Genomic DNA, 13,426 nt, shown 5'->3' with positions numbered 1-13,426 from the left:
CAGTGGACCGCGTGTTCCCGCGGGCTCTGACGGTCTCCCTTGCCATCCCCGTAAGACACCCTCGGCAGCAGCGTTCCGAAGTTTCTGAGTAGCCTTTCCGGGGAAAAACTTCGCCGTACGCGAAGTCGCCCCCGTCCCTGGACGGGCACCCGATTCCCTGCCGCTCCCGTGGTGCAGGAGCGGGGCGAACGCGGCGGAGGTGAGACATTCTTCCAACCTCGAGCCACCGGGAGGAACAGCTCGTGGTTGCGGTTCGCCCTTCCCCCGCTGCTCTGTTCCGCGTTTCGTCCTTCCACGGCGGGGCCGGGCAGGGGTGCGAGGGCTGCCGCCGCTCCAGCCGAGCGCCGCAGAAACGAGTTCCGGAGGGGCGGCCGTCCAGCGCCGCGGAGGAATCCGGCGGCGGGGGGCGCCGCGGCCCGCAGGGGGCGGAGAGGCAGCGGCGAGGCGCGCTGGTGGCCGGGGAAGAAAGGGGGAGCGGCGCGGCAGGAACCGTGCGGGGCTGGCCCCGGCCCGCGCCCTCGCCCCGCAGGCAGCGAGCCGCAGAGAGGTGAGCGCTGGGCCAGCGGGAAAGTTGGGAGAAGTTTTGGCGGTGGGGGAGGGCGGTGGGCGGCGCGGACCCCTTGGGAAGTTGAGGCTCCGAGGCGAGGCCGGGACGGGGGCGAGGCTGCCCGGAGGCGCTGGGCGAGCGGCCGCCGCGTGCTGCGGGCCCCGGTGGGACGGGCTGCGGGCGCCGCCGGCCCCCTCCCCTGCTCCCCGCCGCGCATCGCGGCCCTGGCGCCCCGTTCCCCCGCGGCCGGCCGGGCTGTAGCCGAGGCTGCGCTCCCCGGAGAGGCAGCAGAACTTTAGCGGGCAGGTTCCGCCTGAGTTGGGCAGAGGAAAAGAGCTGGCGGTGGTGCTTTTCCCTGAGGCAAGGTGTCTGAGTGCGTCTGATGGGCCATTGCAAACTTCATTCCCGGCTGAGCCGGCAGGGGCGGCTCGCGGTGGGTGAGAAGTACCTTAGGATGAATTTCTTCCTTTGTTCGCACTTCCACACCGCGTCCCTCGTTGCGTTCCCCGCCGGATTGCTCCGAAAGGTAAAGGGCAGTGCCCGCCAGGACCCGACGTTTGGCAGCGCTCCCCGGAAGAGCCGGGCTGCACTCATCAGTCGGTTTCTGCTGCTTTTATTCTGCTTTAGGACAGTTGAAGCAGACCAAAGTTATGTTTGAAAGATGCACTTTTTAATCTCTTTCGTCAGTAAGTGACGCCGTGTTTTACCGCTGTTAGTATCAGCCTGTTGAAAACTTTTTTTTTTTTTTTTTTCGGAAAAAGCGTTAATAAGTTAAAGAAATGCTGCCTTCTAGCAGCAGGTTTTCCTGCGGTTTAAATACTTGCATACAAGTTGTTCCTAGGGAGTGGCATAGGAAATACTACCTGTATTCTTTTACCACCTCTGTTGTCTCTCTGTAAAAGAAAAGAACGTTATATAATAGATGTGTTTTGCGTTTCTAACCGTGTGGAAGTAATTCAGCTATTTAGTGAGTAAATTACTTGCATGCTGTAAACTATTTTAAAAGTTTTTGGTTTATTCACTGTGAAATCCTAAAATCTCAGGAGATTGAAAGGTGTGCCTTGGTAGTCATCCTTCAAGAAGAAGGATGGTCTATTTTTTTTTAATTAAGCATGCTAAAGAACTTTGTATGGCTAAATTAACTCTAGTATTAGTTCAAGTAAACAAGTGTAAAATGGCTTTAAACTCTCAAAGATTTCCTTTTTTTTTTTTTTTGTTGTTGTTGTTTTCTTAAAGTTTAAAACTGAATTCAAAATCAGTAGAACTGTTTGTGTTAGCACAAATTTTAGGGTGTCATGCTAAGTTTCGGTCAAACTTCACAGAGATTGGAGGTCTGCTTTTCCTTGAATAGCTGATGAGTTCCTATTAGATACACCAGTAAGTAACTGCCTACAGATAAACAGTCGGAATTCTCCATGTGAATCTTTGTTTCATTCTGGTTTCAGAATCTTTGCCTGCTGCTGGAATGCACTGTTGCATTTTCCTTTTAACAATTAATATCTCGAAGACATAAATCAAAGTATCTCATGAGATTAACTCATGATGTGGGAAGTACAAACATAAAATTACTGGACTTTAGTCACAAGTTGAAACTGTTATGTTAATCTCTGCGACAATGTACATTTTTTGAATAACTCAGCAGCTTTACTAAAGTAACACTACCATACACTCTCATCATGTGTTAATTTTCTGAATACCAAAACAGACACCTTTCCTCTCTGAAAGGCAAATGACACTGTTAATTTGTTTGATTGGAAAGTTATGCATGTTGAAACAGCTAAATCTGGAATTTGTTTTTGCCCATCAGACTACATGAATAATTGCTTTTAAACAATTAAAAGGGTAGGTGTAACCACAATTAGTGCAGCTTGCAAAGTGGAAGGATCTCTCGTAGACTGCTACACTAGAAATCCTGTCATGACTGTTTCGTTTTACAGTGCATTTCTGTCAGACAGCATCAATTGGGTGTGCTGATCAAAACTGACCTTTATGGTAAATAAACATAGTTAATGTTTTGCTTGGTAGGTTATTCTGGGCTTAACTGGCAGAGCTTGCATGTAGAAAAAGAATAGCAATGAGACTAAGACTAAAGTTGGGTATATTGCCTGATTTAGGTAGTTTCTCTACCTTTGACTTCTGTTGGTGGGGGAATAAATATCTCAGTGTATGCTCCCTATAGATAATGTTATGTATCTGTATGGTAAGTTGGTTCAATGTATCTACGATAAACAAGATAAGCTTGGTTTGGTCTTTTTTTTTTTTTGCTTGCTTGGCATTGAAATTACTCTTTATTAAGTTTTGTATTTTATGCTTGAAACTTTCAAATCTCAAACTATAAACTTTGAAATCTAAATACTGTAAATTTCCTGCTAGGAGAAATAGTCTTTATTGTGACTGATATCTTATGCAGTCATCTTAATTTGTAAGTTATCAATTTGAGCTCTGCTTGCTTCAAATTTATGCTTAGACCTTTATTGTGAAGATAGTTCTAAGATATTTCTAAGTTGCATTAATATTTTTTCCGTGTACAAATTACATTCATGTTTTAATGCGTTAATAGTTTTGATAATGTTCTAACTAATTAGTAAAACTGTCTTACATATCCCAGTGCTGAATTTGCATATAAATAAAAATGACCTGGTAATGCATATAAATAAAAATTAACTGAATAATAATTTCCAGATAGGAAATCAAAGTTTGTTTGAAAGTAGCTTTTTAGAATAATATGGTGTGCACTTACGAGTTTAGGGCAAAGATGTTTTTTTAAGTAGACTGTTGCCTTGTGTATTGAACATGGATACAGAAAATCCTAAACTGGTCGTATTCCAAAGATAATGAAAATTAGGAGTTCAAAGTGTAGCCTTTGGCTAAAATGTTTCTGAAATTCAGTCATTTTGGCACACTGTAATGAGCCATCTGAGTTTATAGCTAACACATTATCACTTTATCTTAATGCTTTCATACTTTCTCTTTTTAGTTAACAGTCTTTATAACTGGAGCTGCTTAATACTTTAGATATTTTCCAAGAATATACTCTGTTGATTTTTGGATAATCCAAGTCAGTGTTTTTTAGTTTCTAGTAGCTATGTGAATTATGACAAGACGGAAGTAGTGTTGTGTGAAAGAAATTGCTAACTTGTTTTTATGTGACATCGTTAACTGTGCACTTGAGAGATACTTTTACATTCTTGTTTGTAACTCAGCAAGTCGTAGGGGATACTGCTGGGAGGTAGATTCTCTTACTGGTGGTGGTGTTGTTTGTGGTGGGCTGCCTGTTGATTGTTCTGAGTAGACTTGAAGTTGCTACAGAAGAGCAGCAAAAAGTGCTTAAGGTATTATGACACAGAAAAATAATTGCAGTAATAATAAAACCTACACATGTGTTCAACTTTGAATATTAATGAGAAGTTTTGGTATCTTAATGCATCTTAGTGTGGTACATGTCTGGTCTAATGTTCCTGATATGTGAGAAGCAAAGGATAAAAGATAGAAATGGATACAATGTTTTGCATTATGAACCCACCACTTCAAATAGCCTGTTGTCAAACATAAGCATAGGCAGTGAGTTAGGTGCTATAGCATCAGAAGTAAAGCTGGGTTTTGGACTTCAGTATAAATTTAAAAAAATAATAATCGTAAAAAATCCTAGTGTTAATGAGGGAGAAAACAGGGAAGCATCAGATCAACATAAAATTTGATCATTGAGTGATACATCATCAGTAATAGGTGGCTTCCAAAATTCCAGCAAGATGGAGGAAAAGCTGGGTTTGTTGATTGCTTAAAAATGACGTTTTAAGCAATGTTCTTAACATTGCCTTTTAGGCCAGTCTGGTGGCATTTTAAAATTCTCAGACTTTTGGAATTAGTGATATCAGTTTTTTGTTGCAAAGATTTGGTTGTGTGTAAGAGTTTGTTTTGTTTGTTTGGGGTTTTTTTGTTTGTTTATTTTAAGCAAATATTTGTTAACTTGGCAACAAGCTGGACATAAAGCCCTGGAGACCCAGGTGCTTCTGTATTCCCAGGACATATCATAGCCTGGGAAGGAAAGCAGACAGGGGAGGAATAATATTGTTAAGCCATTGAAATGGTGACTGTTCCAACCTCACTCGTTTGCCCTCCCAACCTTTTCTTCATTCAGTGTTAAGACCTTGTAAGTATTGGTTCCAGCTAGTGACTAACTTCAAAGAGCTTTAATGCTTTTTATTATTTGCTTATTCACTTTTTGTTTGCTATGTTTATAGTTTTAATTGTGCAACTTAATGCCTAGATTTGGAAGACAGACACACTTTTTTTTCTCCTTCCAAAATGATATTCCTTTTCATTACTCCTCTACAATACTTCCTATGGTTTGTGTGAATCTGAGTCTTAAATTCCTGTCAAAATCATTGACTTAGTAATATCCGTGAGTGAATTCCTTCTGAGGTTTTGAAGTGAACTGTTGACACAAGCAGATTAATTTGCTCTGTTGTTTGCTAGTGGGCAGAGTCAGTCCCTGGAATGTCAGCCAGTGTGCTCTTTCACATATCTACCTAAGCAGGTAGGAAGTAGGGAAGAGAAAAAATTACTGTAAGAGAAAACATGAGTAGAGAAAGGAGACAACTTGTGATATTATTTTAGAGGACATGAACAGAACTAATGTGAAGATAGGCACTTAGAGATTGACGTCCAAAGGATAGGATGAAGGCAAACTAGGGCTAAAATGTGGAGAGAAGAAAGTCAGGAACAATAAAATAATGACATAGTGAATAATTAGTTTGATTTGTGTAGCAGATTGGCCAGGGAAGAAAACTCAGAAGCGGAGCTAAGGGGAAAAATTTAAGCATAGAGAAAGGAGAAATAAATGAATGTGTACTACTTAGTCAAAGTAATCAAGAAAATGTTAGATTGCTTTCTACTTGCTGGAAAGAAATTTTGCCCCCAGGATCTTGCTAAAAGCTTGGGCTTGTTGAGGGAGTCTTCTGAGGCTTTGATTTGTTGTACTGTGAGACTTGGAGGAGTAAAGATAGTTGCTGTAAACCCAGATGAAGAAGGTGGTCCCAGATGTCTTGTTCCTGAGGTTTCTGCCTTTCTTCCTGCTGCAATCTTGCCTAGATTTAGGCAGCAAAACTGTTATACCAACTTCAGAGGGCAAATCCGGGGAAGGTGTGCCTTTACGACTGTCTTTCTGTTCCAGTCTCTTTCTCTGTCATTTCTAGAGTGTGTTGGAGAAACCCAACTGAAATGTTCCTCCAGTAATTTCAATAGATTCTTGTTCTTACAGCTCTTGATACTTATTTGTTTCAGATCTGTTCTGAGAGGGGAATAAAGGAATATGTCTTATTCTTTGTGGGCTTTACACCTTAGTGGTGCTTGTTTTGTTTTTGGTTTGTTTTTTTTTTAATGATAAGCACTACTCTTACAAGGGTAAACAGAGCCAGAGGGGATACAATACAGAGTTATTTTATTCTCTGTTCTAATTATAATATTTATAATTCTTGGAGCAGGTATTGGATACTGTAAGAATGCTATTGGCACATTGGATACTGTAAATAGATAGAATAGAATTCTTGGCACATTGTATACTGTAAAGAATTGATGGTAATATCAAGCCAGCTCTTGCAATTTACTTCCACATAGTTGGACATCAGTCATTTTACAATCTAAATGAGGAGGGAGAATTTTCTACTAGACATCATTGTCATGTGTGAAGTAGAGAACTGGAGTGAATGTACACTACTCCAGATCAGTTCTGACCTAGTTTGTTTGCTCATAGCAAACAGCATTGATATATTTCTTCTAGCATGTTGCTTCATGGGAATGTTCATTTGAACTTAACTCTGTCTTGTATTAGTAATTCCTAGACTTCTGATGTAATGGGTTCTTGGCCTTTTGTAGGAGTTTTTAATTCATCCGTGTTTCTATTACTGCAAATAATTTTGACACTTTCTTCAAGAAAATGGTATCTAAATGTGTAACCTACAGTTTTCTTTCAAGGATGAATTCTGAACTAAGCATGAATGTTTATTTGATAAACATAAGCCTTACTGCATCTCTTTCTTGTTTCAGGGATTCTTTGTAATTGCTGCCATGGGAAGATACTTGACTATGCTGTTGCTGCTGATGCTGCTGGTGCAGCATTTTGGAAACTGTGAAGGAAATCAAAGGCCACATCATGCTCCATCAATGCAATTTACACAAATACAGTATAATGCCACTGTGTATGAGAATTCTGCAGCAAAGACTTATGTTGGCCATCCAGTGAAAATGGGCATTTACATTACAAATCCACTGTGGGACATAAGATACAAAATTATTTCTGGTGACAGTGAGAACTTGTTCAAAGCTGAAGAGTATGTTCTTGGAAACTTCTGCTTTTTGAGAATACGGACCAAGGGAGGAAACACAGCTATCCTTAACAGAGAGGTGAAGGACCATTACATGCTGACTGTTAAAGCAGTTGAAAAAAATACAAATGCTGAAACACGCACGAGGGTCAGGATACAGGTACTGGATACAAATGACTTGCGGCCTTTGTTTTCTCCAACATCTTACAGTGTTTCTTTGCCTGAAAACACAGCAATAAGGACCAGCATCGCAAGAGTCAGCGCGACAGATGCAGATATAGGAACAAATGGAGAGTTCTACTACAGCTTTAAAGAAAGAACAGATGTGTTTGCTATACATCCAACTAGTGGAGTGGTAGTTCTGACTGGTAGACTTGACTACTCAGATACTAAGCGTTATGAGATGGAAATTCTTGCAGTGGACCGTGGGCTGAAGCTGTATGGTAGCAGTGGCATAAGCAGTATGGCAAAACTAACAGTTCATGTAGAGCAAGCAAATGAACATGCCCCTGTCATTACAGCTGTTCCACTGACTCCATCAGAATCAGACCCAGATCCAACGTATGCAATTGTAACAGTAGAGGACAATGACCAGGGTGCGAATGGGGAAATAGCATCATTAAATATTGTTGCAGGAGATGCCCTTCAGCAGTTCAAAACAGTGAGGTCTGTTCCAGGTGGCAAAGAATACAGAATAAAAGCCATTGGTACCATTGACTGGGAGAGTCACCCTTTTGGATACAACCTTACCCTTCAAGCTAAAGACAAAGGGAATCCCCCACAATTTTCTTCTGTAAAAGTTGTTCATGTGACATCACCACAATTTAAGTCTGGTCCTATTAGATTTGAAAAAGAGATATATAGAGCTGAAGTAAGTGAATTTGCTCCTCCAAACACACCTGTGATAATGGTGAAGGCTGTGCCTAGTTACCCACATTTAAAATATGTATTTAAAAACACACCAGGAAAAGTAAAATTCAATTTAAATACTCATACTGGCCTTATTACCACGTTAGAACCCATAAGAGCACAATATACATCCCATTTTGAACTTGAAGTTGTGACAAGTGACAGAAGAGCTTCTGCAAAAGTATTAATTAAGGTACTAGGCATGAATAGCAATCCTCCTGAATTTACTCAGACATCCTATAAGGCCTCCTTCGATGAAAATGTGCCAATAGGTACAAGTGTGATGAGAGTGAGTGCAAAAGACCCTGATGAAGGGGAAAATGGTTATGTGACTTATAGCATTGCAAACCTAAATCCTTTGCCATTTGTGATTAACCATTTCAGTGGGATTATTAGTACCTCAGAAGACTTGGATTATGAATTGATGCCAAGGGTTTACAATTTAAGGATTCGAGCCTCTGATTGGGGTATACCATATCGCCGAGAAGTTGAAGTTCCTGTTACTATTATTTTAAATAACTTGAATGACAATATACCTCTGTTTGAGAAAATAAATTGTGAAGGAATAATCCCCAGGGACCTTGGTGTTGGAGAACAAATAACAACTGTATCTGCTATTGATGCTGATGAGCTTCAGTTGGTGAGATACCAAATTGAATCTGGAAATGAACTGGATTTATTTAGCCTGAACCCAAATTCTGGTGTACTTTCTCTCAAACAGTCACTAATAGATGGCCTAGGTGCTAAAATGTCTTTTTACAGTTTGAAAATTACAGCTACAGATGGAGAGAACTTTGCAAAACCATTGTATATCAACATAACTGTAGCTAGTAGTCGCAAACCAGTCAACTTGCAGTGTGAAGAAACTGGTGTTGCCAAAATGCTCGCAGAGAAACTCTTACAAGCAAATAAGTTGCACAATCGTGGAGAAGTTGAGGATGCTTTCTTTGATACTCACTCTGTGAATCTTCATGCACCTCAGTTTAGAAGTACTCTCCCCAGTAGCATTGAGATAAAAGAAGACCAGCCTGTGGGCTCTAGCATAATATCTGTGAATGCTGCTGATCTTGATACTGGCTTCAATGGAAAGCTAGTGTATGTTATTTCTGGAGGTAATGAGGACAGTAGTTTCATTGTTGATATGGAAGGAGGAGTGCTGAAAATTCTATCTCCCCTTGACCGAGAACTAAAAGATAAATATACCCTCAATATTACTGTCTATGATCTTGGAATACCACAGAAGTCTGCCTGGACCCTTTTAGATATAAAAATTCTGGATGCTAATGACAACCCACCGGAGTTCCTTCAAAACAGCTATTTTGTTGAAGTAAGTGAAAACAAAGAGCCCAACAGTGAAATAATTCAAGTTGGAGCTACTGATAAAGATTTGGGGGCTAATGGCGAAGTGAAATACTCTCTTCTTACAGATACAGACAAGTTTACTATTAATTCAGTGACAGGAGTTGTGAAAGTTGTAGGGGTCCTGGATCGGGAGGAACAGCACATTTATTTGTTGAAAATTGAGGCTAGGGACCAACCTACTGAAGAACCTCAATTATTTTCAACAGTTATTCTGAAAGTGACTGTAGAAGACGTTAATGACAATGCTCCCAAGTTTATTCCTTCAAATTATCATGTGAAAATTCGAGAAGATCTTCCTGAAGGAACTATTATTACTTGGCTAGAAGCCTACGATCCTGATTTAGGCCAGTCAAGTCAAGTACGGTACAGTCTTTTGGACAGTGGAGACGGCACTTTTGATGTTGACAAAATAAGTGGAGCAATACGTGTTGTAGAAAGACTGGATTATGAAAAGAAACAATTTTATAACTTGACCGTGCGGGCCAAGGACAAAGGAAAACCCGTTTCATTGTCCTCTACGTGTTACGTTGAGGTTGAGATAGTTGATGTGAATGAAAACTTGCACCCCCCACGGTTCTCCATATTTGCAGATAAAGGCTTCATAAAAGAAGACGCTCCTGTTGGCTCCTCAGTAATGACAGTGTCTGCTTATGATGAAGATGCAGGACGAGATGGGGAGATCAGATATTCCATCCGAGATGGATCGGGTATAGGAGTTTTTCGAATAGATGAAGAAAAAGGTAAGGCGGCTTTCTGTTACTTTCATATACTGAACAAAATCAAATGCCAGGAAAGAGAGAAGAGAAGCAGCATGGTCACAGTTGACACAGGTATTTTGTTAGGACCAAAAGATGTCACCAACAATGAGTATAGTTGTGTCTGCTACTTAAGTGAAATTATTTTTATACATTTGATAAGTAATTTCTCTCTAATACTCCTACTTCCATCCAGCCTTCCTAAAGCCATGCTTAAGTCTTAAAATCTATATCATCCAGAAAAAGTAAGAATACTCTTGATATAAAATGGAGGTCTGCCTCTTGTGAGCACATACTCTCTCTGTCTTGTGGACAGTGGGACTGTCATACTTTTCAGTCTTAAATGACATTATCTTTCGCCCCTTTTACTGGAGGTATGCATGGGTGTGATATTGCCATAGTGCTGGTTTAGTTAGTTACTTCCAGAGTTTACAGGTGCCCATCTAGAATTCAATAAGCAGTGCCATCTTCATTGGAAGGCTTCTGCCAAAGAAAGCATTGATGCAACCTTAGAAAAACTTCATATGAATCAAGCAGACTGAATTGTTGGCTTATTGCATATGTAATGCGTACATTGATGAGCAGTGTGAGAATTTTTCCAGTGTTATGTGTTCAGAAGAAACAATTTTAAGTAAAATTCTAGTGCTGACTTTTAACATTTTGGTTGTATGTCTGTGTAGCTATCTATTCATTTATGTCTTTGATAGAGAGAGAACATTGATATTTTGCAGTTATCTAAGCATCTTGAAATAAATTGAGGAGGAATCTGGTGCAAGATTTGTCTACAGGTTACATATAGGTAAATAATGACATGTGATTGATGTGTTAAAGAAAAAAATGTTTGTAAATGAGAATAAAAGGTGGGAATTATGTCTGATTCATCCAGTAGTCATTCATTGTGTTGTCTGTGCTTCCCACAATTGTGAGTGTGGGTAATAGAGACTCATGAAGCCACTTTACTCTGTAGGGTTTGGGTGAACAAACTGTTCCTCACTATTTTTCTTCTCCAGAAACTGTTATTAAATTATGTGGTTTGTGGCTAAAGAACCAGCTCTACAGGTTGAAATGTAGCAATGCTTCCCTTAGCTTTGCTTTTAACAAAGCACATAGTTAAGGTAGTGAAACAGACTTTCTAAAAGTGGAGAATCGGATACTTTCTTTCTAAGACCTTGTAATTTCACTTTTGGCCATTTGGTATGTGTGCAGAATATTAATTTGTGTATCATTATGCATTTCTTTTGACGTAAGTATATTAAAGTTCACTGTGTGTAGTGGTGTTTTAGAGGTGTCTCCAGTTGTCCTGTAGAATGAGTCTGAGTTTGGCAATGAATTATTTGTGTAATAGGTAACAGCAAGTGAAAATGAACCTGTTTATGGGTATGTGGACAGGTATGTGTGTTTTTGTGATGGTACTGCCATAGCAGAATTAGTTGTCTGCATGTGTTGCCTCTCTGCTTTTTTTTGGCACAAAGCTAGTTTACTTGACTAAGGAATTGGTGTGAGTTTAAGTAAGTTGCTTTTTATCAGCTGGGTTTACAAAGTTGGCAGAGCTTGGGGCAAAGCCAGCTTCTATTCAATAATCTTGTCCAGAACAATAGCTCTGTATTTTCAAGTCATGGGAGAGGCATTGTCTGTATTCATATCTGGTATCTAGTGTTTGCAGTTCTTCGGGGATGAAAGTAGAGGGATTTGGTGGGAATGGGGTGGTGGTAGAGAGGGGTTGCTAGTTTTTGATCTTACTGAACAAATTCCAGTTGTGACACTGGTGTCAGAAGACAGTGATCTAAAGGAAAGGACATTGATGATGTACAAACTTGACAATGTAGCTTAAATTTTGGATTGACATTTTATTTTGGTAAAAAGCCATCAGAATTGTTCTTGAAGGTACTCTTTATACTGCAGTGTCTGAATATTTGTCATATTTTTCAAAATGGACTGGCCTTGATACAGGGAGCAGACTGATTATCAGCCAACAAAGCAGACTGAAGAATTTGTGAAAGAGAAATTTGTCAAGCAACTTGCTAACTTTTTCAGCTTGCTGAAAGGTTCTTCTTACTTTAACCCTGAGCTACATGTCTCATCCTGCTGTCTTTGAAGAGTATCATACTGCACTGTCAGTTCAGAGACAGATAAATCAGATTGAAGAACTTACTTAAAGTCAACATTGAACTATTCTGTGGTTCAGAGGAGCTCTTTTATCCCTTGCTTATAAGAAATTAAGGACAACAATCATATATGCAGTTCGACTAGATGATGATCTAGATGATGATAGAAGCATTGAATAGCTAGTTCCATGCATTGATTTTTGTTGACTTTTAGGTTGTCTTTCCTTTGTTAAGTTTGTTTTAATTTTACAGTTCAAAAGGTAGAAAATAGTTTTAGTGTCTGATACTTGTAATTCTGATATTTTCACAAGGGACTTTAATAAATCTTTGCCACAGTGTCTTGAGTTCTGTTTTCCAAGACTTTATTTTCAGTCAGTGGTTTTCATAGGTTCTGTTTTCTGCAGCTGTGTCCAAACCATTAGCAGTGAGTGTCTTAAAAGGGAGCAATAAACACCAATATTTCCAAACTCAGGAGCTGCTTTGATTACTTAGTTCCCCGACTGCTCTGATGCTTTTCAAGTAGGCACAGAAAAAAGAAATGTTAGGGGGTGAATTTAGTAGTCAGTCATATTTTAGCTTTCCTAGTATTCTTAAGCCTGAAAAGGCAACAATGGTCAGAAAAGGAGGAGAACAAGACGACAAAATACTAGAAAATTGCAATAGTTTCTGTAGCACCCATATCAGTGTTTATTTTTTGTAATGTAAAAAGTAGGGCACACACAGTTAACAGGTTTTAAAGTATTCTTCCTTTCCTAAGCTGAAAGGAAGTATTTTTCACGTGAAGTGTAATAAAGTCATGAAACCCATTTCCTCAGGAAGTTATAGAGATTGAAAGTATGACCAAAGAAAATAAACTATATTAATGAGATTATTTTGAGGTCCAGCCTCATGCTATCTTCAGCTCATAAACTGTTAACTGGAAGCCAAGGGGTTAACAGAGAGAGATCAGAGGTCATCGCTCAATGTATGATTTAGAAGTACAACAGTGCATTGTGCCTGATATTGTTCAGAAATAAAATTTAAATTGCATGATAAATGAAGACTTTGAGGTATTGTGTGAGAGGAAAAATGTTAAAATGAGATTTTTGTGCTGTGAATTTATGTAACAAAGCCATTTGTTTATCCTTTAGGTACGTGTTCAGGAGAGCTTGGAATTTAAGATAGCTTTTTATTTATGAGTGGAACTGAAGGCTGTAAATTGAGATGATCAATTGGCTATACAAATTGCCTGCTAAAGCAGCAGTAAAATATTTTCCCAAAGAATTTGACAAGGAGTTGAGCACATTGGTGTGTATTAATAACAGAAGGAATTGTGTTCATGCAGATCTCAGTGTACCACAAAAAAAACTCATGCACCATTTAAATCCCGTTAGCACAGAACAGTAAAAGTGAGATAAATTATGTCAATACCATGCTGCTACTTCG

The 13,426-nt window shown here is 39.6% G+C and overlaps 1 protein-coding gene across 1 annotated transcript in view; it reads left to right on the top strand.

Moving 5' to 3' along the window:
• Positions 1 to 415: 415 nt before the first annotated feature.
• The window catches only part of FAT1 (FAT atypical cadherin 1), a 102,525-nt gene continuing 89,514 nt past the window's right edge, over positions 416 to 13,426 (top strand). Inside the window, exons 1-2 of the mRNA XM_041427914.1 lie at positions 416 to 547; positions 6,593 to 9,881. Coding sequence (XP_041283848.1) covers positions 6,614 to 9,881 — 3,268 coding nt within the window. The 5' untranslated portion in view covers positions 416 to 547; positions 6,593 to 6,613. The remainder of the gene's footprint in view (positions 548 to 6,592; positions 9,882 to 13,426) is intronic.

Source organism: Onychostruthus taczanowskii, unplaced genomic scaffold (assembly GCF_017590055.1).
Source record: "Onychostruthus taczanowskii isolate IOZ18803 unplaced genomic scaffold, ASM1759005v1 scaffold12, whole genome shotgun sequence".
Classification (NCBI taxonomy): Eukaryota; Metazoa; Chordata; class Aves; order Passeriformes; family Passeridae; genus Onychostruthus; species Onychostruthus taczanowskii.
The sequence above is the reverse complement of the archived record's forward strand: the minus strand, read 5'-3'. Positions and strand labels throughout refer to the sequence as shown.